General features: G+C 61.7%; 1 protein-coding gene across 3 annotated transcripts; it reads right to left on the reverse strand.

Annotated features, from left to right (window-relative positions):
• Positions 1-1,944: 1,944 nt before the first annotated feature.
• TFEB (transcription factor EB) lies at positions 1,945-20,651 on the reverse strand. Of its 3 annotated transcripts, none has more exons than XM_054181533.1 (9): positions 20,325-20,651; positions 7,351-7,595; positions 7,013-7,267; positions 6,843-6,923; positions 6,031-6,151; positions 5,798-5,854; positions 5,262-5,337; positions 4,942-5,089; positions 1,945-4,605 (listed from the first exon to the last, which is right to left on the reverse strand). In XM_054181533.1, exons 2-9 carry the CDS (start codon positions 7,543-7,545, stop codon positions 4,165-4,167), a joined length of 1,374 nt encoding a protein of 457 aa, XP_054037508.1. In that variant the 5' UTR covers positions 7,546-7,595; positions 20,325-20,651; the 3' UTR covers positions 1,945-4,164. The 3 variants fall into 3 exon arrangements, with proteins under 3 accessions (XP_054037508.1, XP_054037509.1, XP_054037510.1); XM_054181534.1 differs by lacking the exon at positions 20,325-20,651 and adding an exon at positions 15,223-15,655; XM_054181535.1 differs by lacking the exon at positions 20,325-20,651 and adding an exon at positions 11,951-12,047.
• Between the last annotated feature and the right edge of the window lie 284 nt (positions 20,652-20,935).

A 20,935-nucleotide genomic window follows, 5' to 3' on the forward strand; every position in this document is an offset into this window, starting at 1 on the left:
CGGTCCCCATCCCACTGCACCATCCCTCCATCCCTGCCAGCAGAGCCCGGCCACAGCTCATCACACCCACCACAGCCCCAGCCAACACTCCCTCCTTTTTATATCCCACTTGGAGCCTTGACACCGATTTTTTTTTTTTCCGTGGGTGGCTCACAGACTGTAATTAAGAGCCCTTCTCTCCCGCCTGCCCCGGCTCCCGTCTCCAGCAGCTGCTGTTTAAGCGAAGGAAACCCCCTTTCGTCCTCGCTCTCCTTTATAATTTTTTTTTTTTTTTTCCTCCCTTCTGAACATAAAGGGATGACAGTGCTCCAAGCCAGGGTCTTTTGCATTTCTGAGTTGGTTCTGTTAATTGGAAGGAGGGTTAAGAATCTGCAAGGTCGTTTCAATCTACATCTGACCTTCAGAGTAATCCTCTATGCCAACACCAGAGCATGTCATTAAAATGAGGCCCTCTACCATATCCCGGCATCCCTTTATTCTCTCCTTGTGCACATTAATTGCTCATAAGTTGATTTGATCTCCCTATTCTGCAAGAAGTAAATTGCCCTCTTATTTCGCCATTTTCATCCTGTTTTCTTAATTAGGCCCTTAAAAATCTCTAGGGCCTCAGCCGGGCCGCAGGCCTCATCCTGGGAATAAATTTTGATCTCAGCCTGATAAAGAGTGAGCAAACCCGGAGATTGAACAATGTCATTCTCCCCCCGCCCTCCCCTCCGTGCTATTCTCTTGACATGAAAAGGCTATCAGTTTTTCTCTGTGTTAATATAGGAAATAATTCACACTTCAGGCGTTGTTCTCTATTTAGTGTTCACACTCCCCAGATAAATCAAATCAGGAATTTTTTTTTTTTTAAAGTGTCTGAAACTACTTACTCTTTCTCTCCCCCCAGCCTCCTCGCTCTCTTTTTTCCCCTCCTTCTTCTTTTAATAAAGTTTCCAAGATTAGCCCCTGTGATTTTCCATCCTGGGAAGTCTATTTTAAGGTGGATTTTATCTTTTTTTTTTTTTCCCCCCTCATGTGTCTGTTTAACACCATCACGGAGGGGAGCAAGGGGCAGCAGGAACCTGGCACATGGCTCCACACAGTGGAAAGCACAGAGAGAGTCTGGAAACATGGCATGTGATGAGTTTTGCCAGGCAGGGTCTCAGCCAGGAGACTTTGCAAGCCTATTTTTGCCCTTTCTTAAACTGGGCAGGAGGGTCCCCAGCCTGCAGCAGGTTCGCAATCAGGAGGTGGGAATACTCTGGGGTACAAGGGGTCTGGGCACCCAGAAAGGTTTTGCAGCACCCAGGGGTGATGCTAAGCCAGTCCCAGCAGTGAGGAGGGGACAGAAAAGCCCCCCCAACAGCCCCACGCCCGTTCCAGGTGCCACCCAACAGGTAGGAAACACACCTGAGCTCCTGGGACGGCTCCACCATTGCTCTCACCCAGCACAGATCAGGACGGCCACCACAAACCTGCACCGCTCCTGCCACCGTGCTCAGCCCCAGGGACACAACTCCTTCTAGCTCTGCTCTCCGGGGCCTTGCGACTATTATTAATTAAGGGGCCAAGCCTGGTTTCCAATTAAGCAATCAGCAGATGGGTCAGCACCTCACAAGTCCCAGCTGTGCACAGCACCGGCAGCTGTGGACCTCCCCGAAGCACCTGGCTGTGGGACTGGCACCCCTCCGGAGGGACCCCAAAAACCCCAAACCACCCTGGGACCGGCTGACTGGGGTGCTTCTCCCCTTCTACTGCACCAGGCTTTCCTGCAAAAAAAAAAAACCAAAAAAACCAAAAAACCCAGCTCCCCAAATCCAGGGCAGCCCCCCTGCAAGATGGGGATGCTGCCGCATCCCAGCCTTCAAGCATCACTGGGGGAAAGCGGCTCTGGGTGCTTTCAGTGCCCTGACCCTCCCTCCTCCGGCAGGAGAAGAAACAGCCCACGCTGCAACGCTCCAGCATGTTGTAAATAAATATATTTTAATGATTCTTCTTCCATTCCAGTTCATTCTTTTATACATTTATTTATAAAACAGTAGTAAAATTTTTTAATCAGAGCACAGTGCATTAAAAATAGAAAAGAAAAATAAAACAAACAAAAACCCCAAAAGATTAAAAAAATAATAATAATAATAATAATCCACAACTGGTTACTCGCGGCTGGGGGAGACGCCACGTCTCGCGCTGAGCAGCAGACAGTGCTCTGCCCGCCGGTGCCAGGAGCGGGGCAGAGGGTCGCGCACCCCAGCCAGCCCCGCGCGTGTCGTGTACCACCAGCGAGGGCCCAGCGCAACCACCGTACGGTCACGATAATCCCAAGCGACCCAGGATTTCACATGCCCGCCCTGAAGCGCCCCCGGAGACCCTCCGGTGTCTGCAGCCCCACAGATCACCCACGTCTATAGGCACTCAGCACAGCGTATGGGGTGCTGCCGCCCTGCCGGGGGGGATTATTCTCTTTACAGGCACTAACGGCAGTGCATGAAGGATGCCAAGGCCTCCCGTGAACGCGCAGCCCCAAACCCACACAGCCCCGCGCCCCGATGCCCCCTCTGCTGCCCTCCCTGCACCCCTGCGGGGCAGCGGCCAGACCCTGCCCTGTCCCGATGCTCCAGGACATCCCGTGTCCTCCCTCCTCCTTTCCCCCGCTCTCCTCCCCACCTTCTGCACTTCCCCGCACCCTCACATCCCACAGGCACCTCTCCGGGGGGGGCACCGGGGCTGTCCCCCACCTCGCAACCCCCAATCCAGCCGCGATGGAGCATGTTTGTCCCTCCTTGGCTGGGCTTTCCCCTGGCAGTCCCAACCCTGTGACATCCCCCATCCTTGGTCCAGGATGGGGTCCACCCAGTGACACCCCCATCTCTGCGCAGGCTCCCATCCACCTCGCCACAGCTTCCACGGCCCGGGGGAGAGCGATGCTGTGCTATAGCGTGGGATCGCAAAGGGGTCTCCTCTCCCCAGCCTTGCCTCCTCTCCCTGATAAAATCCGTACGGTATTTTCCCTGTGAACAGCGTCCCCCTCCCCTGCCCAGCTCCCTCCCCACCACCAGCCGGGCTGAGGAGGCAGGAGGCGGTGCAGAGCCCAAAGCAGCTCCCCATCACCGAGCCACCCCGGCTGGGGAACAAGCTGGTGACACCGGGAAGAGAAATAAACCCCGCGAGCCAAGGGCAGAGAGCGGCAGCTCAGGTTTGGCATCTCCTGGTCCCCAGCCTGGACCTCCACGCCCAGATGTGGGGCAAGACATCCGCTTTCAACGAGTATCCCCAAAAAAAAGCGTAAAGACCCTTTATCTTTCCACCTGAAGAGCCGAGGGTTGGCGTTACGGGGCAGAGGCACCTCTGCGGGGATGTCTCGAGGGAGGCTGAAGGTCACCCAGCACCATGAAGTCCTTGTCCAGAGGCCAGCGATGTTTTGGAGGTGCTGCCAAACCCCGAGGGGATGTCCCCCCGCAAGGGCAGGGTCACAGCAGGGGGTTGACTGAGCATCAAACACCCCGTCCTGGCCGTTTTGGAAGCCCTCAACCTTGACCCAAATTCGTAGCCTCGGACCCAGCTCCCTCAGACAACATCCCCCATGCCCCGTGAATTAACTCGCTCCAATTAACACCTCCTGCCCTGCAACACAGAGAGGCAGTGGGTGCTCCGAGGAAGGAGGAACCGTGAAGGAATTGGCACCGTGAAGCATCCGCAGGGCTGGGAGGCCACCGCTGGGGAAGACTCCTTGGGAACATGGAGTCCCGGAGCGGGGCAGCAAGGAGGCAGCAAGCCAGACAAAAAGCTCTGAGCATCGGCCCTCTCCTCCCAGGGACCTGAAGGCTCCTGCTCGCTCCGGCTCCGAGCCAGCACCCTGGGGATGGGCTTCGGTCCGGGAGGGTTTCACTGAAAGGCAAAGCAACCGAGAACACGCTCCCGGGCTGGGGAACCTGCAGTCAGGCCAACGCCACAGCAAGCCAAGAAGTTCCGTTCCAGCTCCTGGCAAAAAAAAAAGCTTGCGAAAGACACGGCGGTACCCGGCGAGCCTTGATCCGAGACCCCCCGTTGCATAGAGAAAAGGTACTCCTACGTAGATTCAAGTGCGCAGCAGGACGGGCTCCTCCCGTGAGAAGAGCGCCCTGTAACTTCGCTAACCAAACTTGAAGGTCCAGTCCTTGACCCCAGCGTCGGAGCAGCTCCTCGTCACAGCATGTCTGCATCCTCCATGCTGAAGCTGCTCCGGCGACTGCTGGCCTTGGAGGCCTCCGGGGACATGGCCGAGAACAAGGGGTCAGAGGCCAGGGGCAGCATGGTGTCCTGCATCAGCATCAAGTCCAGCTCCTTCTTGGATAGGGATGGGAAGGAAGCACTGTGGCCAGGCTCCAGGCTGTCCGGGAAGCCCCGGGAGCCGTCATCGAAGCTCAGGCTGTGGGTAAAGTCCAGCTGGTGGTAGGGAGACTGGGGTGGTGGAGGCAGCGCCGCCTGCGGCTGCGATTCAGGGTCCGGAGGTGGCAGCAGTGGCTCCAGCGTCCCCTCGTCGCTGCCGGCTTCTTGCTTGACCACCTGCTGAGCCAGCTCGGCTACGTTGACACCCGAGGGCGAGGAGGTGGGCAGCCCGTGGACACGCGCCTGCATCTCCAGCTCCTGCCAACAGAGCACAGGAGGTCTTTGGTGGGGACGTCGCGCATGGGGACACGGCACATGGGCATCCACGGAGGTGGCAGGGACAGAGGGACCAAGAAGCTCACAGCGAAGGAGCCCATGGAAGAGGCGAAGGATGGAAAACGGTGACCCAACAGGTCAACAACACTCGCTGTGGTGACCTGAACCTCAGATGTCCAGTTTGTCCGATGACTTTCCTGGTGACTCGACAGCCATGAGAGGGAGGAGAGCCCCTGCCCGTCCCCTCCACGGGGCAGGAGCGAGCTGCTCGTGGGGCTGGAGTAGAGCGGAGGGAGGGAAGAGCACAGGGAAGCTCACCTGGATGCGGAGCAGCAGCTGCTTATTTGTCATCTCCAGACGCCGCGAGTGATTCTCCAGGTCTCGTGACCTCTGCAAGTCCTTCTGCATCCTCTTGATGTAGTCCACAGACGCCTTCAGGATTGTCCCTTTGTTCCAGCGCACGTCCCTGCGGTGCAGGATGGAAAAAGAGATTGCCACCTGCGTGCCACCAACATGTCCCCTCAGCCCTGCTCCACCAAAAAGCCCCTCTGCAAGTATCGCTGGCCCCATGGCCGAGCGTCGAGCAAACCCACAAGACCCACAGGTACCCCAGCCCCACAGAAACCACTGATACGTACAGGTCGTTGGCCTTGGGGATCAGCATCCCCAACTCCTTGATGCGGTCGTTGATGTTAAACCTTCGCCGTCTCTCGACTGCAGGGTGAGAAGAGAGGGAAGGAGGTGAGGAAGCAGCAGGAGCAGCTCCATGTCCCACAGCCCCCACCAGCCACGCTGCTGCTCCCGGCTCGTGGGGCTGGGAGCCACCGTCGTGCCCCGGACAGATCCTCCGGAGTCGGGGAGCTCAGGATGAGAAACCTCTAGGGACAACCGTTTGGCACCTTGCTCTCATCCATCCCCCCGGCTGGTCTGACCTTCCCCCAGCGCTAACGAGAAGGACAACAGGGTCTCTCCTGCACCGTAGGCATTTTGCAGAGCTGGGAAAGTGGGAGCCATGGCAGGGGGCTGGGGGGGTATTTCCTGAGGATGAGGTGAGAGGGGAAGGGGGACCCGGCTTGGAAAGAGGGGGAACGAGGATGAAGAGTGATGGGGAAAGCGCTGCAGGGGTGGGAGAGGGGAAAGCATGCAACCCATGGGCAGCCATCACCAAACTCACTCAGGTTGTGATTGTCTTTCTTCTGGCGCTCTTTTGCCAGGGCTCGGCTCTCGGCATCTGCAACAGAGACCCACAACGTCACCCAGACGGGATGAGGCTTCATCTCGCCCCACGAGCATCCCAAGCTGGTGTCAGAGCACCCCAGCATCCCCCAGAGCCGCCCTCCCCACCCGCGGGGACAGGGCAGCCCCGGCCAGCTTTGGTACTCGCCGTCACCGGGGCCGGGGACATACCTGTCAGCTCTCTCTTCTGGGTGAGGTCGGCAGGGCAGGAGCTGCTGGTGACACCTACGAGAGAGGCCGTCACCTGGGGGTCCCCGCTATAGACATTCATGTGACTGCTGGACATCGGCAGCTGAAAACCAGAGGGACAGGCGGGTTAGCTCCATCCGGGGCCAGGGGACCGGGGCTCAAGCCCAGCTGCTTGGCCTCTGGGATGCGAGCGCGTAGTCCAGGCAGGTGTAATTGTCTTCCCGGGCCCTTAAACCAGCTATAATCAGAGCAGCAAAGAAAACAGGACTTCAAAGGGCGCAGCTGATCCCCTCCCACGGCCAGCATCTAAAATAGGGCAGATGAATCACATCCGAGAAGGGCTTGGCAGGATGAATCCCACTGGGAGGCACAAGCTGCCGTATGGATCCGACCTGGGCGACGGTGCCGCTCTGAGCAAGCTTCTGGCTGGGAAACCTCTCCCGGCATCAACGTCCCCCCACATTGCAGCGGACCCTTGGTCCCTCCCCACACCCCTCTCTCGTCTCTCCGGCTTTTTATAAGGGCTCCCAACTGTCATTAAAGAGGAAAAGAAGCTGAAGAACTGGCTCTTGCAGTTGCAAATGGGAGATCTCGCTGCCTCCCTCTCCCAGCCCCAGGGACACCCGTCCCAGGGATGAGGCTGGGTTGGCTGGCACCTGGGCATCGCTGCAGGGATGTGGCAGGACACGTCCCCTCTGTGCCACCTCTGTCCCTGCAAGCATGGGGCTGTGGGACCCCCAGGCCACCCTCCCTCCCAGGCTCTGACCTCTTCCAAACACGCATCAGAGACTCACTGTGTTGGGCATGTGGACTTCGGGGTTCATATAGCCCAAAACGTCATCCAGGCGCATGATGTCATCAATGACCTCATCAAACTGAAAGGGAAAGGCGTAAGATGCCAGTGGGTTTCTTTGCCCTTTCCAGCACCTTTGCCACCCCCGGCAGCCCGGTGGCACCTCCTCACCTCCCGCTCAGGGTTGGAGCCGATGTTGAGCATGGCCATGGGGCTGTTGGGCGCACTGTTGCCTGCCGAGGAGGACATGACGTGGCCGGGTCGGACACCGGGGGACGCGGCGGGTGGTGGCTTGGGAGAGTGGCTGACGGGGCTGACATGGGCAGCAAACTTGTTCCCATAGGTTTCGGAGAGATAAGCCTGAACCTTCTTGTCCCGCGACTTCTGGAGGTGGTACGTGGTGGGGTTCTCCAGGTAGGACTGAACCTGCGAGGCGACAAACCATCAGGGATCTCCCACACCCCCCTGTCCCCGGGGAAGGGGGGGACACCACCCGCCCGGCACTGTACCTTGAGGACCTCTCCGGGCACGGGTGGTGGGGACTGGTAGTGGACGGGGGTGTTGATGGCCGGGGTGGAGGCCACCGGCATCCGCTGCTGCTGCATGTAGTTCATCATCATCTGCTGCTGCATGCGCTCCCTCTCCGCCTCCTGCTGCGCTTGCTGCTTCATCAGCTCCATCCGCAGGCCGATGCGGGACGCCATGGTGCACCAGCGGGGGGGGACACGGGCGCCCGCCGGGCACGGAGGTGACCCTGAGAAGAGGACACGGCACATCACCAACAGGGAAACTGAGGCACGGGGAGGGAGCAGACATCCCAGAGCAGCTGTACCAGGACGATCGCCCTAACGCCAGATGGACGGGTCTGCCCTCCTGCCGCGACTCCCTGCCATGCCACCACTCTCCCTGGGGACAGCCAGGACACCCCAGGGAGGGGACAGGGTGGGCAGGGAGTAGCCGGGACCCCTGTGCCCAGCGCGCTTGGACTCACGTACCGCCGGGTTCAGCTGGAGCGTGCTTTGAGCCACCAACTTCCGAAACACCGGAGCAAAGCCAGAAGGACCAGGAAAAAAAAACAGAGCCCCAGAGCGGAGCGAAAGGGAAAGAGAAAGCAAGGGAAGAGCAGGAAGAAAAGGCCGGCGGGTGCCAGGAGCCGGAGGCAGGGTTTAACCCTCAGCCCGGCTCCTCCGAAACCGGCGCAGGAAGAACAACACGGCTTCTGTGCGGGGCCGGCACGCGAGCGCGGAGGCGGGGGGAGGCGTGCGAGGCCCCCGCACCGCACAGACCGGCCGTTGTTCCCCCGTACAAAGGGGACGGCGGCCCGTGGAGGAGGGGAGAGGATGCCGGGGCGAGGGGAGATGCCCTACCCGGACTCTGCGGGGCCACGATGATGGTTTTCCATGGGGCTGGTTTCCCACGCGGGGCTGGGCTGGGGATGCGGGAGATGTTTACAGGATGGGGGTCTGGATCACAGCATCCTCAGGGCAGGAGGGAAAGCGGAGCACAGGAGCCAAAGCAAACACTGCCAGGGGAACAGACAGGAGCCAAACACCGGGGGTTTGCTCCGCGGTGGCGTAACCAGACAAATCTGGAGGGTTTTGCTATTTAAATACAATGTGTAATTGCAGACAAAGGGGCCATGGTGGATACAACGCACCAGGGTTTCGGCGAGGCATGATACACAGTGCCACGCAATATCCTAAGGGGGAAATTAAATCAAGCCAGCATGGACAGAAATACGATTACATGGATCAAGAGCCAGCTATTGAACGGCAAGAGGAAGGTAATTAATTAGACATGGTGGCCCATCTAAAGGGGGATGGGAGAAGAGGAGCCCGGGACAGTTATCAATCGGAGCTTCGTTAAGATAGCTGTCACAAACGGCCTCAGAAGAGGGCACAGGGGGACAACACTTGAAAGAAGCAACAGCAGAGCCCCGGAAAGGGACTCAGTGACGCCGGGGACAGCCTGCAGCAGATGAAACAGGGCCGAAGGGGGATAAACCGCAGCCGATGCACACGGGGGATGTAATAACCCCAAATCTTCAGGGCAGGGTGAGAGGGAAAGCCTCCAGAGCTGTGAGGAGATGGGATGGGGGTTGGATTAGATGATCTCCAGAAGTCCCTTCCGACCCTACCAATTCTGTGATGAGCCGCCGCGGCGTGGAGGAGCCGGCCGTGCTTGGCGAGCCCAGCTCATGCCGCAGGGACAGGGTGAGGCACCAGGGCACCAGGAGACAGAGGTTTTTGAGGAGCTTCAAGCACCGGGGGAGAGCGGGAAAAGAGATCTCAAGCCGTGCATGGGAAACTCTGCGGGCAGCCCCCGTGTTTGCCGGGGGGATCCGGGCGCTTCTTAGGAAGGGCAGCCGGTACGTGGGGGATGGAGGGTGTCACGTGAAGCGTGCCGAGGCATAGTCACCCACGGCACGGCACCCGCTCACCCACGCCAACCCCGGTCCCACCGCCCTGCCTGGCTCCAGGACCCCCCCGGCTGCTCCCTTATAGAAAACAGGGGTGGGGGGAGCCGAAAGCGCTGCCCTCTCCCCCGGGAAACTCCGGAGAAGGGGAGCTGCCGAGGGCAAGGATGGGGAAGGGTGGCCAGAGCCGGGCCCGATATGGAGAGAGGGGAAATTAGGTCAGGTTTAAAATAACCCGCTTGGTTCTGCTTGGCTTCCCCCCCGCCCCCCGAAACGCTGGGCAGCTTCTGCTTTCGGTCTGAGTCAGCCCCAGTGGGTGGGAGGGAGGAAGCTGGAGGTGGGAAAGGATGGGGACCCAACCGGTATCACGGAGCAGGTACCCCATCCCAGGGGAACGCATTTCACCCCGCCACCCCTTGGCGCAGGGCGGGCAGAAATAAAGCACGCAGAACAGCAGCTCCATCCGGGATGCCTGTTATTCCTGGGAAGGTGAAAGGTGTTGGCATCCTGGGATGCTAACTGGGATGTTCGCGTGCCGGGGAAAGCACACCCAGGGGCTTTCCCGCTGAGCCGGAGCCGTTCCCATGCCAGGGGCAGCCCCAGCCTGGTCCCTGCCTGGAGGGGACCCTGGGGAGGGTCCATCCCGGTGCTCGGGCAGTGGTTTGCCCGGCTCGGAGCTGGCAGCGTGGCCGGCCAGGGCATACCCAGGCATTGGGTTTCCCATTGGATGCTGCCAGGGCACCTGCTGGGTCAACGTCCCCATCGGTCACGGAAAGGGAAGAGCAGGGGAGGGGAGGGGGGAAGGTGGTGGGAGGCCCCGGGTGGGCGATGGAGCAACGGGAAGGCGATGGGGAGGGAGAAGAAGGGCTGAAGGGCAGGAAGGCAGGAGGAAGCAGGGAAAGGGTGGATGGCCCCAGCAGCTCTCCACACCCTGACTCCACCTTTCCTGTCCGGAGAGCGGGGACTGGCGGCAGGGGGGACAACAGGGTGGCTTTTCCATGCCTGGAACAGCTCTCAACCCCCTGCCCATCGCCGACCATCATCAGGAGAAGCCGTGGAACCGGGCTGATCCTGACCCTGTCTGCAGCCCCCAGCTCCATGGCGGGGTCCAAAGCACAAGCCAGGAACACAGGGAAAAGGGATGGATTTCTCAAAGGAAACTCCGAAAACCCCGCACCCCTGCCTCCTTCGGGTGGGGGGAAAAAAGTTAATCCCACTTCATTGCAGGACCACATCCTAAAGCCAGAGCAGGTCCTGGAGTGAAAACCACCCCCCCGGGTGCTGGGGGGCTCCATCAGCGCCTGGGGCTCCACCACCACACACCAGACCCACCGCCGGGACAACGCGCGGGGCCGGAGCCAGGGAATTAATCTCCCTTCGAAATATCTCCACTGCTATTTAGCGACGCGGTTATTTCTGGACCTTTCTTGCTTTTCCTCTGGGGGTGTTATTTTCAACAAGAGCCCAACGTGCCCTCCCCACAGCGGGGCGGCACTTGGGGGTGGAGGATCCCCGGTGGCACCCAGAGCTGCCCTGACACCAGCTCGTCGTCCCCCCCCCCCCGCAGGACTTTGCATGGCCCTGAGCTGTCCCCTGTCCCCGCGGGGCCCTGCGGCACTGCAGCCCAGGCTGCCGACGGAGTTTGGAAAGTGTATTTTCTGCAGCGACACCAGGTCCTGCTCCGCAACACACGGGGCTGGGCTGACACAGGACCCGCCGCGGAGAGCCAGCGTTGGGCACCCAGTGCCACCCCAAAGGGACAAAACAGCCGGAGCCACACCGCCATCCCCGCACCCATGCGGCACCCCACCGCCGCCTCGCTGCGCCCAGGTGTGGGGTAGAAATAAAAGCTGCCCTGAAGCAGTTTCCAGAATTAGCCCCTGCGAAATACGGGATCGCGTTACCCTCCCTGGGCGGCCCACGGCGGGGAAGCGGCACCCCGCGCCGCCCGTCCTGCCCGCACCCTACGGGCACACGCACACACATACAGAGCAAGTGCAACACAAATCCTGCTGCCCTGCTTTGAGGACCTGCCCACCTGCCCACCCCCTCGAAAGCTGGAGGGAAAAGAGGGGAGCGATGCCCCGCTCGGCCCCGGAAACGGAGCTGAGAACCCCCAAACTCATCGCACCAAGGAGCCGCCCACCCTCTGTGTTTATTTCCCGGGCGATTGTGGCCGTTTATAAGTGGAAAAATCAATCAGCGGCTTGAGCCGGGAGCGGGGACCCCCCCAGGGAAGGAGGGTAGCTGGGGTGGGGGCCGTGCCACCCGCCGCTCCGGGCTGCTTCATTGATAACCAAGAGGGCAGCAAAAAGGAAAAAGAGAAGAAAGAAGTGAAAACAGCTCTGCTTCTTGCTACTGGCAGCAAGCACCCGCCGAGCCTTCCTTCCTTGTTTTTCATTTTCAAATACCATTGGGGGGGGGGAGGTGAGACGTGGGGGCGGCGAGCAAGGGACCCCCAAAATATCCCAGCCCGGGCAGGGCAAAGCACCCAAAGCCGTTTTGGGGCAAGCAATGGCCAGCTGGGTCCCGCAGCCGGGAGCCCAGCGGAGTTTGGCTCTCTGGACCGGACGGCACCGAGCTGCCAGCCCGCCAGGCACCCGCAAAGCCCCCCCATGGATGCCCGCAGCCCGGGGACGGGCTCCGCTGCCACCCCGCTGTGCGGGGAAGGGGGACGACGGGGCTGGGGTTACCTGGGCGCGGGACGGCGGGGCCGGGGGGGCTCCTGGGTGCCAGAGCCTGTGGGTCGCAGCTCCTCCGTGCTCCTCGCTGGGGCCAGCCCGGCTCCTGCGCCGGCCCCGCGTTTCCTCATTTTCAGGACTTTGCTTTTAATGCAGCAGAGGCCGCGCAGGGTGCAGGCGGGGTGGTTGGGGGGGCGGAGGGGGGGGAAGTTGCAAAAAAAACTCCAAACCTGCTTGTTTTTCTCACTGCAGCGCAAGAGTTAGCAACTGAGCTGAGAAAAAGAAATAGATGCTGCCGGCAGACTCTCCGGGCTGCCCGAGCCCAGGCTGGGTCTGCCCCATGGCGTCCCCCCGGGAGCTGCCGGCAGCGCTGCCTGCAGTGACATCCCTGCCTGCAAATACACAGAGGGACAAAAGCTGTCCCTCTGTCCCTCCGGGTAAGGTGGCACGCAGGGATCCCTCGCCCTCCCTACGGCTGGAGTGGGCGCACAACAAGCACCAACATTACGCAGCTGGATCCGTCCCCGCACGCTGCCGGGCAGCACACGGGGTCCCTCCGGCACCCACAGCCGGTGCCCGCCGGGACGGCGATGCCAGTGCTGACCAGCACCAACCAGGATGGCGATGGCAAAGCCAGGGGATGACAAGGATGCCTGTGTGATGCCCCACGCCGCTGGCACAGTGCTGGGGACCCCCCTTACCCCCTTCATTGTGCAAACCCACTTTTTACCATCACCCCTTTGCACCCGTGCTGGATGTGCCACTGTCCCAGCAGGTCACTCCCCCGGGCTGGGCCAGCGAGCCGCTGCCGTGCCACCCCAGCAGCAACGCGGCTGGCACCCATCTGCTCCTGGCCAGCTGGGACTGGTCCCTCGGGGCACTCGCCCTGACTTGGCAAGGCCACTGCAGGGGTGATTTATGCCATGCCAGCGTACCCGTGGTGTCAGGGGTCTGGTAACGACACCGGCACCCAGGCGAGGAAGGACCCCTTCATCTTCATCAGCACGCTGAGGACCACGGTGCCCAGTTGGCAGCCCCAGAAAGGGGCAGTGGGACAGGGTCTGATCTGGGGTTGCAGGATGGGATTTCTCACCTTTAGGGTGGCCAAACGCTGGCAGCGGAGCAACCTCCATCCTTGGAGACCCCGATCTAAGCCCAACGTTGGCCACGCTTGTGGTTGGACCAGAGGTTCCAGAGGTCCCATCCAGCCTATGCCCCTCTGGGATGAGGATGGGGTGATGGGAAAGGGGCGGGGGGGGACCCATTTCCAACCCCAGAGAGCAACAGTGCCCTCCCCATCACCCACCCGTGATGGGTCGGGCAGGAGACGGGTTGGGCAGGTGGATGGTCAGAGCCACCCCAGCCCCGTCCGGAGGCACCTTCCCCGCGTGGCGAGCACGCAGCCCTGAAAGGGAGAAGGAGAAGGCGGAGGGACTTGGCAAATAAAAGCCGGGGTCAGTTGACAACATCAGGCAGAGACTGAGTCACCGGGACTGTTTTTAGCCCCGGCATCCCAGAAACGTGGACCACGGCGTTGTTACCAGGCGCTTGGGTCAGAGGCCGAATGTTTTCCCTTCCATGCGTTAAATACCGCCCCTGGAAGTAGCCCAGGTATCCAGCACAGTAAAAACATTAACGTTTTCTTGTATGACAGCAGGACCCTGGCTAAAGTGGTCCCCAAACTGCCCAGGTAAGCTTGCCTCGCCAGGGAGGTGTCAGGGACCCGACGGAGGGAAAAGCATCAGTCCCTGGGTACCAAGAGCCAGGGCTGAGTGTCCTTTGTCACAGTGTCACCCCCAGGGCAGAATAAATGGGGTGCGTAAAAAAGCACCCCTGGTTCTGGCGGTGCCAAGGGATATCCATGAGAGCCCACTTGTGCGTGGCAGCCTTCTGCAACGCCTCTCCCTCACCCCAACAAGCCACTTCCTCACCCCAAAAAGCCCGTTTGCCCAGCGTGGCACAGCTCGGAGACGGCACACACGCCATCACTTCGGCTGGGCACGGCCGGTGGAGGATGGCACCCACGGGCCAGATCCGGGTGCAGCCCCAGGAGAAGGGCTAGGGGAGGGGTGGGGGGGACCATCGGGACCCCACCACGGTGGGGCTGAACCTAGCTCCGCGATGGCCCCAAACCGGAGCAAAAGCCCTTCCCGCAGGGTGGTTGGCACGGATGCAGGAGCCCTGATTGAAACATCACTGTCCGACTGACCGCCCGGGGAATTCACAGCCCGCCAGCGCAAACAGCCCGAGCCGACAAGTTCCTGCCCTCCCCTCCCACCCCCCCCACCCCGCAATTAAAAATAAAAGTGTTAACAGGCAGAAGGACGTTCCTGGGGCGAGGACGAGCCAACGGCAGTGCGGGGAGCGGGGACGCGCGGCGGCCACAGCCCGGCACCACACGGGGCTGAGTGATTAATCAGCCCCGTATCGCGCCCGCCTTTCAGCGGGGAGGCGAGGAGAGGCGCGGGGTGACCTTGGAGGGGCCTCGGCCGCGCCGGCGGGGAAGGGCGCGCGGCCGCACCGTGTCCCCCTCACCTCGGCAAAGGTCACGCTCCTAAGTGCGCCGGAGAGAGCCGGGAGTGCACAACCCTGCGGCCAAAGAGCAAACCCCGTCCTGCTCCAACGCGAGACGACGCCAAACAACTCGTGTGTTGGAGTTTGGTTTGGTTTTTTTTTTTTTTTTCAAATAACCACATAAATGAGCAATAAGGGGAACGGGCAGGACGGCACCACCCCTTGCCCCCAGCTTGGCTGCAGCAGGACAGATGCAACGCACCACAGCACCGGGATTTAGAGGCATCGCATGACCCAAAATCCTAGAAATCAGCCCGGAAAGTGGGGACGGCTCAGCAAAACCAGCCCTTGAGGTCCATGTGCCCCAAGTTCACGGTGCCACTTGCCGCCAGCACAGCTCTCTGCTGCGGAAGGTGCGAGGTGACAGCCCCACGTCCCCCCCGGTGCCGCCCCCATCCCTCCTCCCTCCCTCCATGGCCCCGTGCTGCTGGAAGGAGGTAATATTTATAAATACGCCGTGTCCAGCCCCCAGCGCCCGGCCAGGAGGCTTCTCAGAGGTGGATTTCATGTAACCGTACCGCAGCCAGCAGCCCCAGCGCCGCAGACACCCCATCCATGGGAGCCGCAGCTGTTCCCCGTCCCCAGGAATAAACAAGTTGGGGACAGCCTGTGACTTGTCCTCCCAAACAGCCCCAGGACTCTCCCCACCAGCGTCCCGGCCCCAGCAGCACCTCTCACACCCGAGGGAGCGCCCAGCCATCACCGCTTACCCGCAGAGGAGAGGTTTCTCCTCTCCCCTCCTCTCCCCCCGGCTCAGCCCAGCGCTTTCCTGCTCCGTGAAGGTCAAACTTGGCTCTCGGGAGCCCCCGCTGCCAATCCAGCCCCTGTCCTGGCACCGTGCCGGTGCAACCGGGTCAGGTCCTCGCTACGGGTGCTGCCGCCTCCCTGGCACGGGTTATGCCGGTTTGACCATGAAGGAGCCCAGAGGCATCTTCCCACCAGGCTGGGTTTTCTCCAGGCATGATCTTCGCCTGTCCCGAGCCTGGAGCAGGTCCCCGAGGAGCGGGGACGGGGCTGAGCATGGCACCCACCCTGCTGCAGATAAGGCTGAGCCCGCTGGCACCCAACCTCCTCTCCTCCTGCGGGATTTGCAAGCCAGGAGTGGGGAAACACTCCCTGTGTGCCGGGATCCCTCTCCACCAGCCTGACCCGGCTGCAGCTCCCTCCTCATTTCCCCCTAAAAATTCCCCACCCCATGCGATTCCCCCAAAATCTCAAGGAAACAGCCAGACCTGCTGCCATTCCTTGTCCCTGAGGCTCCAAAAAGTCCCCTGCCCGTCCCCAAGCTCATTGCCAGCCATTGCCACCAAGATGTCCCAGCCTGGACTCTGCACCAGGGAGCACCCGCAGCCCCTCCGATGCGGCGCGGGGGGTTCTGAAGGTGCCCAGGTCGGGTCCCCCCTTGGCCCTGCTGATTTTGGCACCTGGGTGCTACGGCAGCAGCTGCGCAAACTGTGCCGGAGGTTCAGCCGCGCGCTGAAAGGAGAATTTACAGCCGAAGTGGAGTCCCTGGATAACGCTGAGCTGGGGCGCGGCGATGGGAAACCTTCGGCTTCGCAACTGTTTAGATGAGAAGTAAATCACTTTCACTAATAGCGTGCATGAATGGGAAGGAAAAAGAGGGATGTAACCGGCAGGGAAGGAATGTTGCCTGGGCGTTTCAGGTTTAGCTGGAAAGAAAGTTGCTCCGATTTAACTAAAGGAGGGGATTTAAGCAGAGGGCAGGGTGTGGGGAGTTGAATGCACTTGTAGGAAGGGTGACAAAACCCTGGGGGCAATTCTTAGAAGAGTCTTTAAAAATAAGATGGCACAGCCGCCTTGCAAAGCCTGGGTACCTGCAGTACCTGGGGGCTGGGGTGGGATGGGAAAGACCTTGAACCCTCCCCAGGCAACCCCGTCCAGGCCAACACACCCACCATCGCTGCAAATCCCCAGGGCAACCGCAGCGTCCACCTCCACACTCCCGCTCCCAGCCCCAAAATGCACCTACCCCCCCAAAACCCCTCCCGAACCGCCCGCTGCGCCTCCAGAAATGAAGCATCCCCCGTTCCCCAGGGTGCTGCCAAGCTCTGCCTCCATCCTACGGACCTACAGCACAACACAAGCTCCCGGTGGCCAGGATTCGGCCCCATGCCATCCTCCTGGGACACATTTTACCACCCCACCCCCCCACCACGACACACCAAGTGCTTCTGGCGAGGTCCTTGCAGGCAGCCCCGCTCACCCGTCGCTCGGGGCTCGGCCCTCGCATGCTCTTCCTCTGCCTGCAGGGAAATTGTGTGGTTTCTTTACTCTTTTTTTCTTTTTTTTTTTTTTTCCTCCAAATTTAATATTTATAGCTTTGCTCCGCTGGCTGTTTGTTCAGCAGAGAGCAAGGGGGAAGACGGTTGGAGAAGGGACGGCTTCTTCAAAGGCAGCCGCCAGCATCGGCTGGACAGGACCAGAGCTGGCATCGGTGCCGGGATCGCGCCCGTCGCTCCCGGTTTTCTCAGCAATGTGCCACCCCCGGCCAACACCTGGGTCTCCTGGGAAGGCCAGGAGCAGGAACTGAAGCTCATCCTAGGGCTCGGCCTCCTGCATCCCTGGCCTGACCGCCCTACGTGCGTGCAAATCCGCCTGGAAAACCCAAGTGCCGACCCTGCAGCGGGGCAGGACCTTACAATGCATACGGGGAACCATCGGGGCTCTTCTGGGCATACCAGTGGGGGGGGGGAAAAGATGAGCACGTATTTCCTGCCTGCGAGCTCACGAAGAGATCACCCTTTTCATCCCTCCAAGCGTTGTACCGCCAGTGCCATCCCCTGCTTCAGCTGCGAGGGTGACAATGATGGCGGCTCACCCCGGGAATTACGGGCTGGCGGGGGATGCTCCCCGGCTGCCTCCGCACCGGGACTGCACCATGGCTCGGCAAAGCCCGAGCTGCTGCCTCCCCCGGCCTTGCGGAGGTGATGCCACCGCAGAAGGGCCACCACGGGATGCCCTCCACCCCACACGTCACCCCTCCGAGCAGCCTCTGCTCTTTTACGGGGCTGCGAAGCCTCCAGCGCTGGCTCCCGCGGCTGCGAAACGCCCCGCAGATGTCCCACAGCAAACAGAGGGTCGGGGAAGGTGTCACAAAAAGGCTGCCACCGGCCAACGCCGGCTGCAGCCACGGGATGCCACGATGCTGTCGCGGGGATGTGCCAGTGGCGCGGTGTCACTACCAGGCTGCAGGACCCACACTGGGGACACCACTCCGGGGACACCGCTGTGCTGGGCTGACCCTGGAATGTTTCCGACTCCCAGCCCGGTTCCTTTTTGACCGGGGAACGGGATAACCCCACATAGGGCAGTTTGGAAACGGCTCCCTTTCAGCAGGCGCAGCTCAAAGTCCCCCCCCTGCAAAAAACCCCAAACCACAAAGTCCAGCTGTCCCCAGGGATGGAGCCCAGCGGTGACGGGGATGTGCCATGCCCAGCGCAGGGAGAGCTCCATCCCTCCCCACCATCCATCCGCACCCCCCCGGGAAAGGAAGGAGAAACATGGATGCAGGGCTGAGATCCCACGGTGCCATCGCAACATCCAGACCCCAGCACACCCCCCCCCCAGCACCGGGAGAGCCCCAGGGAGCCAGAAGGACATTTCTACCCTGGGAACATGTGCTTTTGGCAGGGGGGGCACCCCCGGCGTGGCCTCCCCAGCCCCATTTCCCTGCAGCGGCTGTTCCTCCCCCCACAGGGCTGTGCTGCTCGGGCTTCAGGGCCACCCCACCCTCAGCCCTGGAAATGTCCGTCGTCCCCCCCCTCCCCGTGCTCCGATGATTCATCACTTTGTCGCTGCGCACACAGGGCTCTTCCCTTTCCCCGCACCGCGGAAAACCAGCGAACGGGGAAACCTCGTCACGGCAAAGGCGGTAGCGGGGACGGGGAGGGCCGGGACGGGGAGGGGGGGGGACACCAGGAACACACGTGCTGTAAACTCGGCGCTGCGGAGCGTGGAAAAAGAAATAAAGACCTGGCTGGAATCACGACCTCCATCCCAAACACCCGGATGCTGGAGTCGCCCTGTTGCAGCCAGCCCCACCCTGGAGCGGTTTCCTACTGATAAGGGTGGGAGGCAAAGCCAGCATCCCTCGGGGGGGTAAAGCCAGCATCCTTTGTGGGGGGTAAAGCCAGCATCCTTCGGGGGGACAAAGCCAGCATCCTTCGGGGGGACAAAGCCAGCATCCTTCGGGGGGAAGCAAAGCCAGCATCCCTCTAGGAGGGAAAACCAGCATCCCCTGGGGGGGCAAAGCCAGCACTTCTTTGGGGGGTCAAAGCCAGCATCCCCCCGTGGGGCAAAGCCAGCAGCCCTCAGAAAACACACCAGCTCCCCTCCGCTCAGCGCAGGGTCAGCACGTGCCGCTCGCAGGCCCCCTCAGCACCCACCCCTGTAGCCGAAATCTGGTGGTTTCTCAACTCCAGCAGCCCAATTCGCAAACCCCCAGCGGCCCTGGCACGGTTTTCCCCGCCGGAGCCCCCGGCAGCAGGTAGCCACAGGCTGAGCTGCCACCGGCACCCGCAGCAGGGAGAAACCGGCCCCGCTCCCTCCTCCAGCCAGCGGAGCAGCCGTGCATGAAGCCGAGCAAACACTGTAGGGGAAACTAAAAGGGGGGCGAGGGGGGCGGAAGAAAATAAATAAATCCCCCAAACTCCACACCTTCCCTGTCTGCTCAACTCTCTGCCGTTATATAAAAAAACCCCATAAACAAATCACAAACTCCCCCACGGGCCGGGAACGCGCAGAAGCGCTGCAATTCCTGGAAACAGGCCCTGCTTGTCCCCGGACTTGCATTGGCTTATTTATTTATATTAGAAGAGCACAACAATAACCACCATATTTTCTCTCTTTTTCTCTCTCTTTTTTTTTTTTTTTTTAAAGGAAATTTCCCCATCATCTGACTCACTCAAGCTTTAAGAGGACATGGGCATGAGGGCTGGCGTAATCCTTCCTGCTTCGCAATTAATTCATGAATATCATTAATCGGCGGCGGCAGGTTAAGCGCAGCCCCCTCCTCCGCCCCCGCCAAACTCCTGCTGCCCCAGAGGACCGAGTTGCGGGGGGCAGGGGGGGGATCCCCAAAAGCTGCGTGGCGTGCGGTACCCCCACTCTTCCCCTGCCTTTTGCAGACCCCAAAAGCAGCGCGGGGGGGGCGGCCGGCTGGCCGAGGGGGGGACCCACACTCCTGCCCCCTAGGATTTGCACCCTGTCCCACGGGGAAGGCTGCACGGAAACCCCCGTGCAAACCCAGCGCTCGGGGGGGCGGCACCGACGGCTGGAGCATCCGTGCCTCAGTTTCCCCACGCGTGGCGTAAAGGGTGCGGGAGAAACGGGAGGGTTACGCCGGTAAAGGCGACCCGGGGAAGTCCCCTCTGCCTCCCGGAGGGCTCGCAGCCCCCGGAACCCCCGGCCTTTCGGCGGGGGCTCCCGGCCAAGCTGCCGGAAGACCCCCGGACCCCCCCAGCCGGCGGCTCAAGCCCGGCAGCACCGGGAGCAACCGCAGCCCCGGCCCGGCTGGAGCCTCCTGTAAGCGGGGGCCGCTCCCGGGGCCGGAGGGGGACACGCCGGGGGGGGAGTCATTATTATTTACACCAAAGGAGGAAAAACAAAAATAAGAAACAGCCCCGCTGCTGCGACTTCAAAGCGCCCCGGGATGGAGCAGGACAACAACCCCCCCCCGGCCGAGCTACGTCCCGAGAGGGCCCCGCTGCCCGGCTGGCTGCGCCCCCCCACTCCCGGTACCCCCCCCGGTACCCCCGTACCCCCCCGGCACCCCCCGCCCCGCTGCACTCACCCGGCGGGGGGAGACGGAACGCCAAGGGTAACGAAGTGGTTCAGCTCGGCTCTGTCCGGCCCGGTTCGGCTCCGCTCGGCCCGGTTCGGCTCCACTCGGCTCTGTCCGGCCCGGTTCGGCCCCGCTCGGCACCCACTCGTGTCGGTTCGGCTGCGCTCGGACCCCGCTCGGCTCGGTTCGGCTCCGCTCGGCTCGGTTCGGCTCCACTCGGCCCGATTCGGCCCCGCTCGGCCTCCGTTCGTCTCGGTTCGGCCCGGCCCGGCCCGGCCCCGCCGCTCCCGCGCCGACGGAGGGCAGCAGTGCCCGCCCGCCCGCCGGCCCGGCCCGGCTCGGCGCGGCACGGCACGGCCCGCTCCGCTCCGCAGCACGCCGGGAGCTGTAGTCCGGAGCGGGGCTGGGCTACCCGCGCCTGCCGGGACTTGTAGTCCTCCGCCTCGGCCGCAGCAGGAGTTTGAGTTAAGGGGTTTCCACCCCCGGAGCGGGTCAGGACGGGGGTGCCGGGGAAGGAGGGGTGAAGGGGGGGCTGTGCCCGAGTCCCGCAGCTCCTTGCACCGGGATCGTGCAGCCCCTTGCACCAGGATTATGTGGCTTCTTGCACTGGTCGGTGTACA

The sequence above is a fragment of the Rissa tridactyla genome, chromosome 21, assembly GCF_028500815.1.
Source record: "Rissa tridactyla isolate bRisTri1 chromosome 21, bRisTri1.patW.cur.20221130, whole genome shotgun sequence".
Taxonomy (NCBI): domain Eukaryota; kingdom Metazoa; phylum Chordata; class Aves; order Charadriiformes; family Laridae; genus Rissa; species Rissa tridactyla.

Bases quoted from the DNA above. Each gene is read 5' to 3' on its own strand.
- TFEB (XM_054181533.1), bottom strand. From the start codon at position 7,545: ATGGCGTCCCGCATCGGCCTGCGGATGGAGCTGATGAAGCAGCAAGCG. The intron at 5,338-5,797 runs GTGAGTTTGGTG...CTCACCCTGCAG, and splicing joins GAAAGACAATCACAACCTGA to TCGAGAGACGGCGAAGGTTT. The intron at 4,606-4,941 runs GTGAGCTTCCCT...CTCTGTTGGCAG, and splicing joins AGCTGCTGCTCCGCATCCAG to GAGCTGGAGATGCAGGCGCG.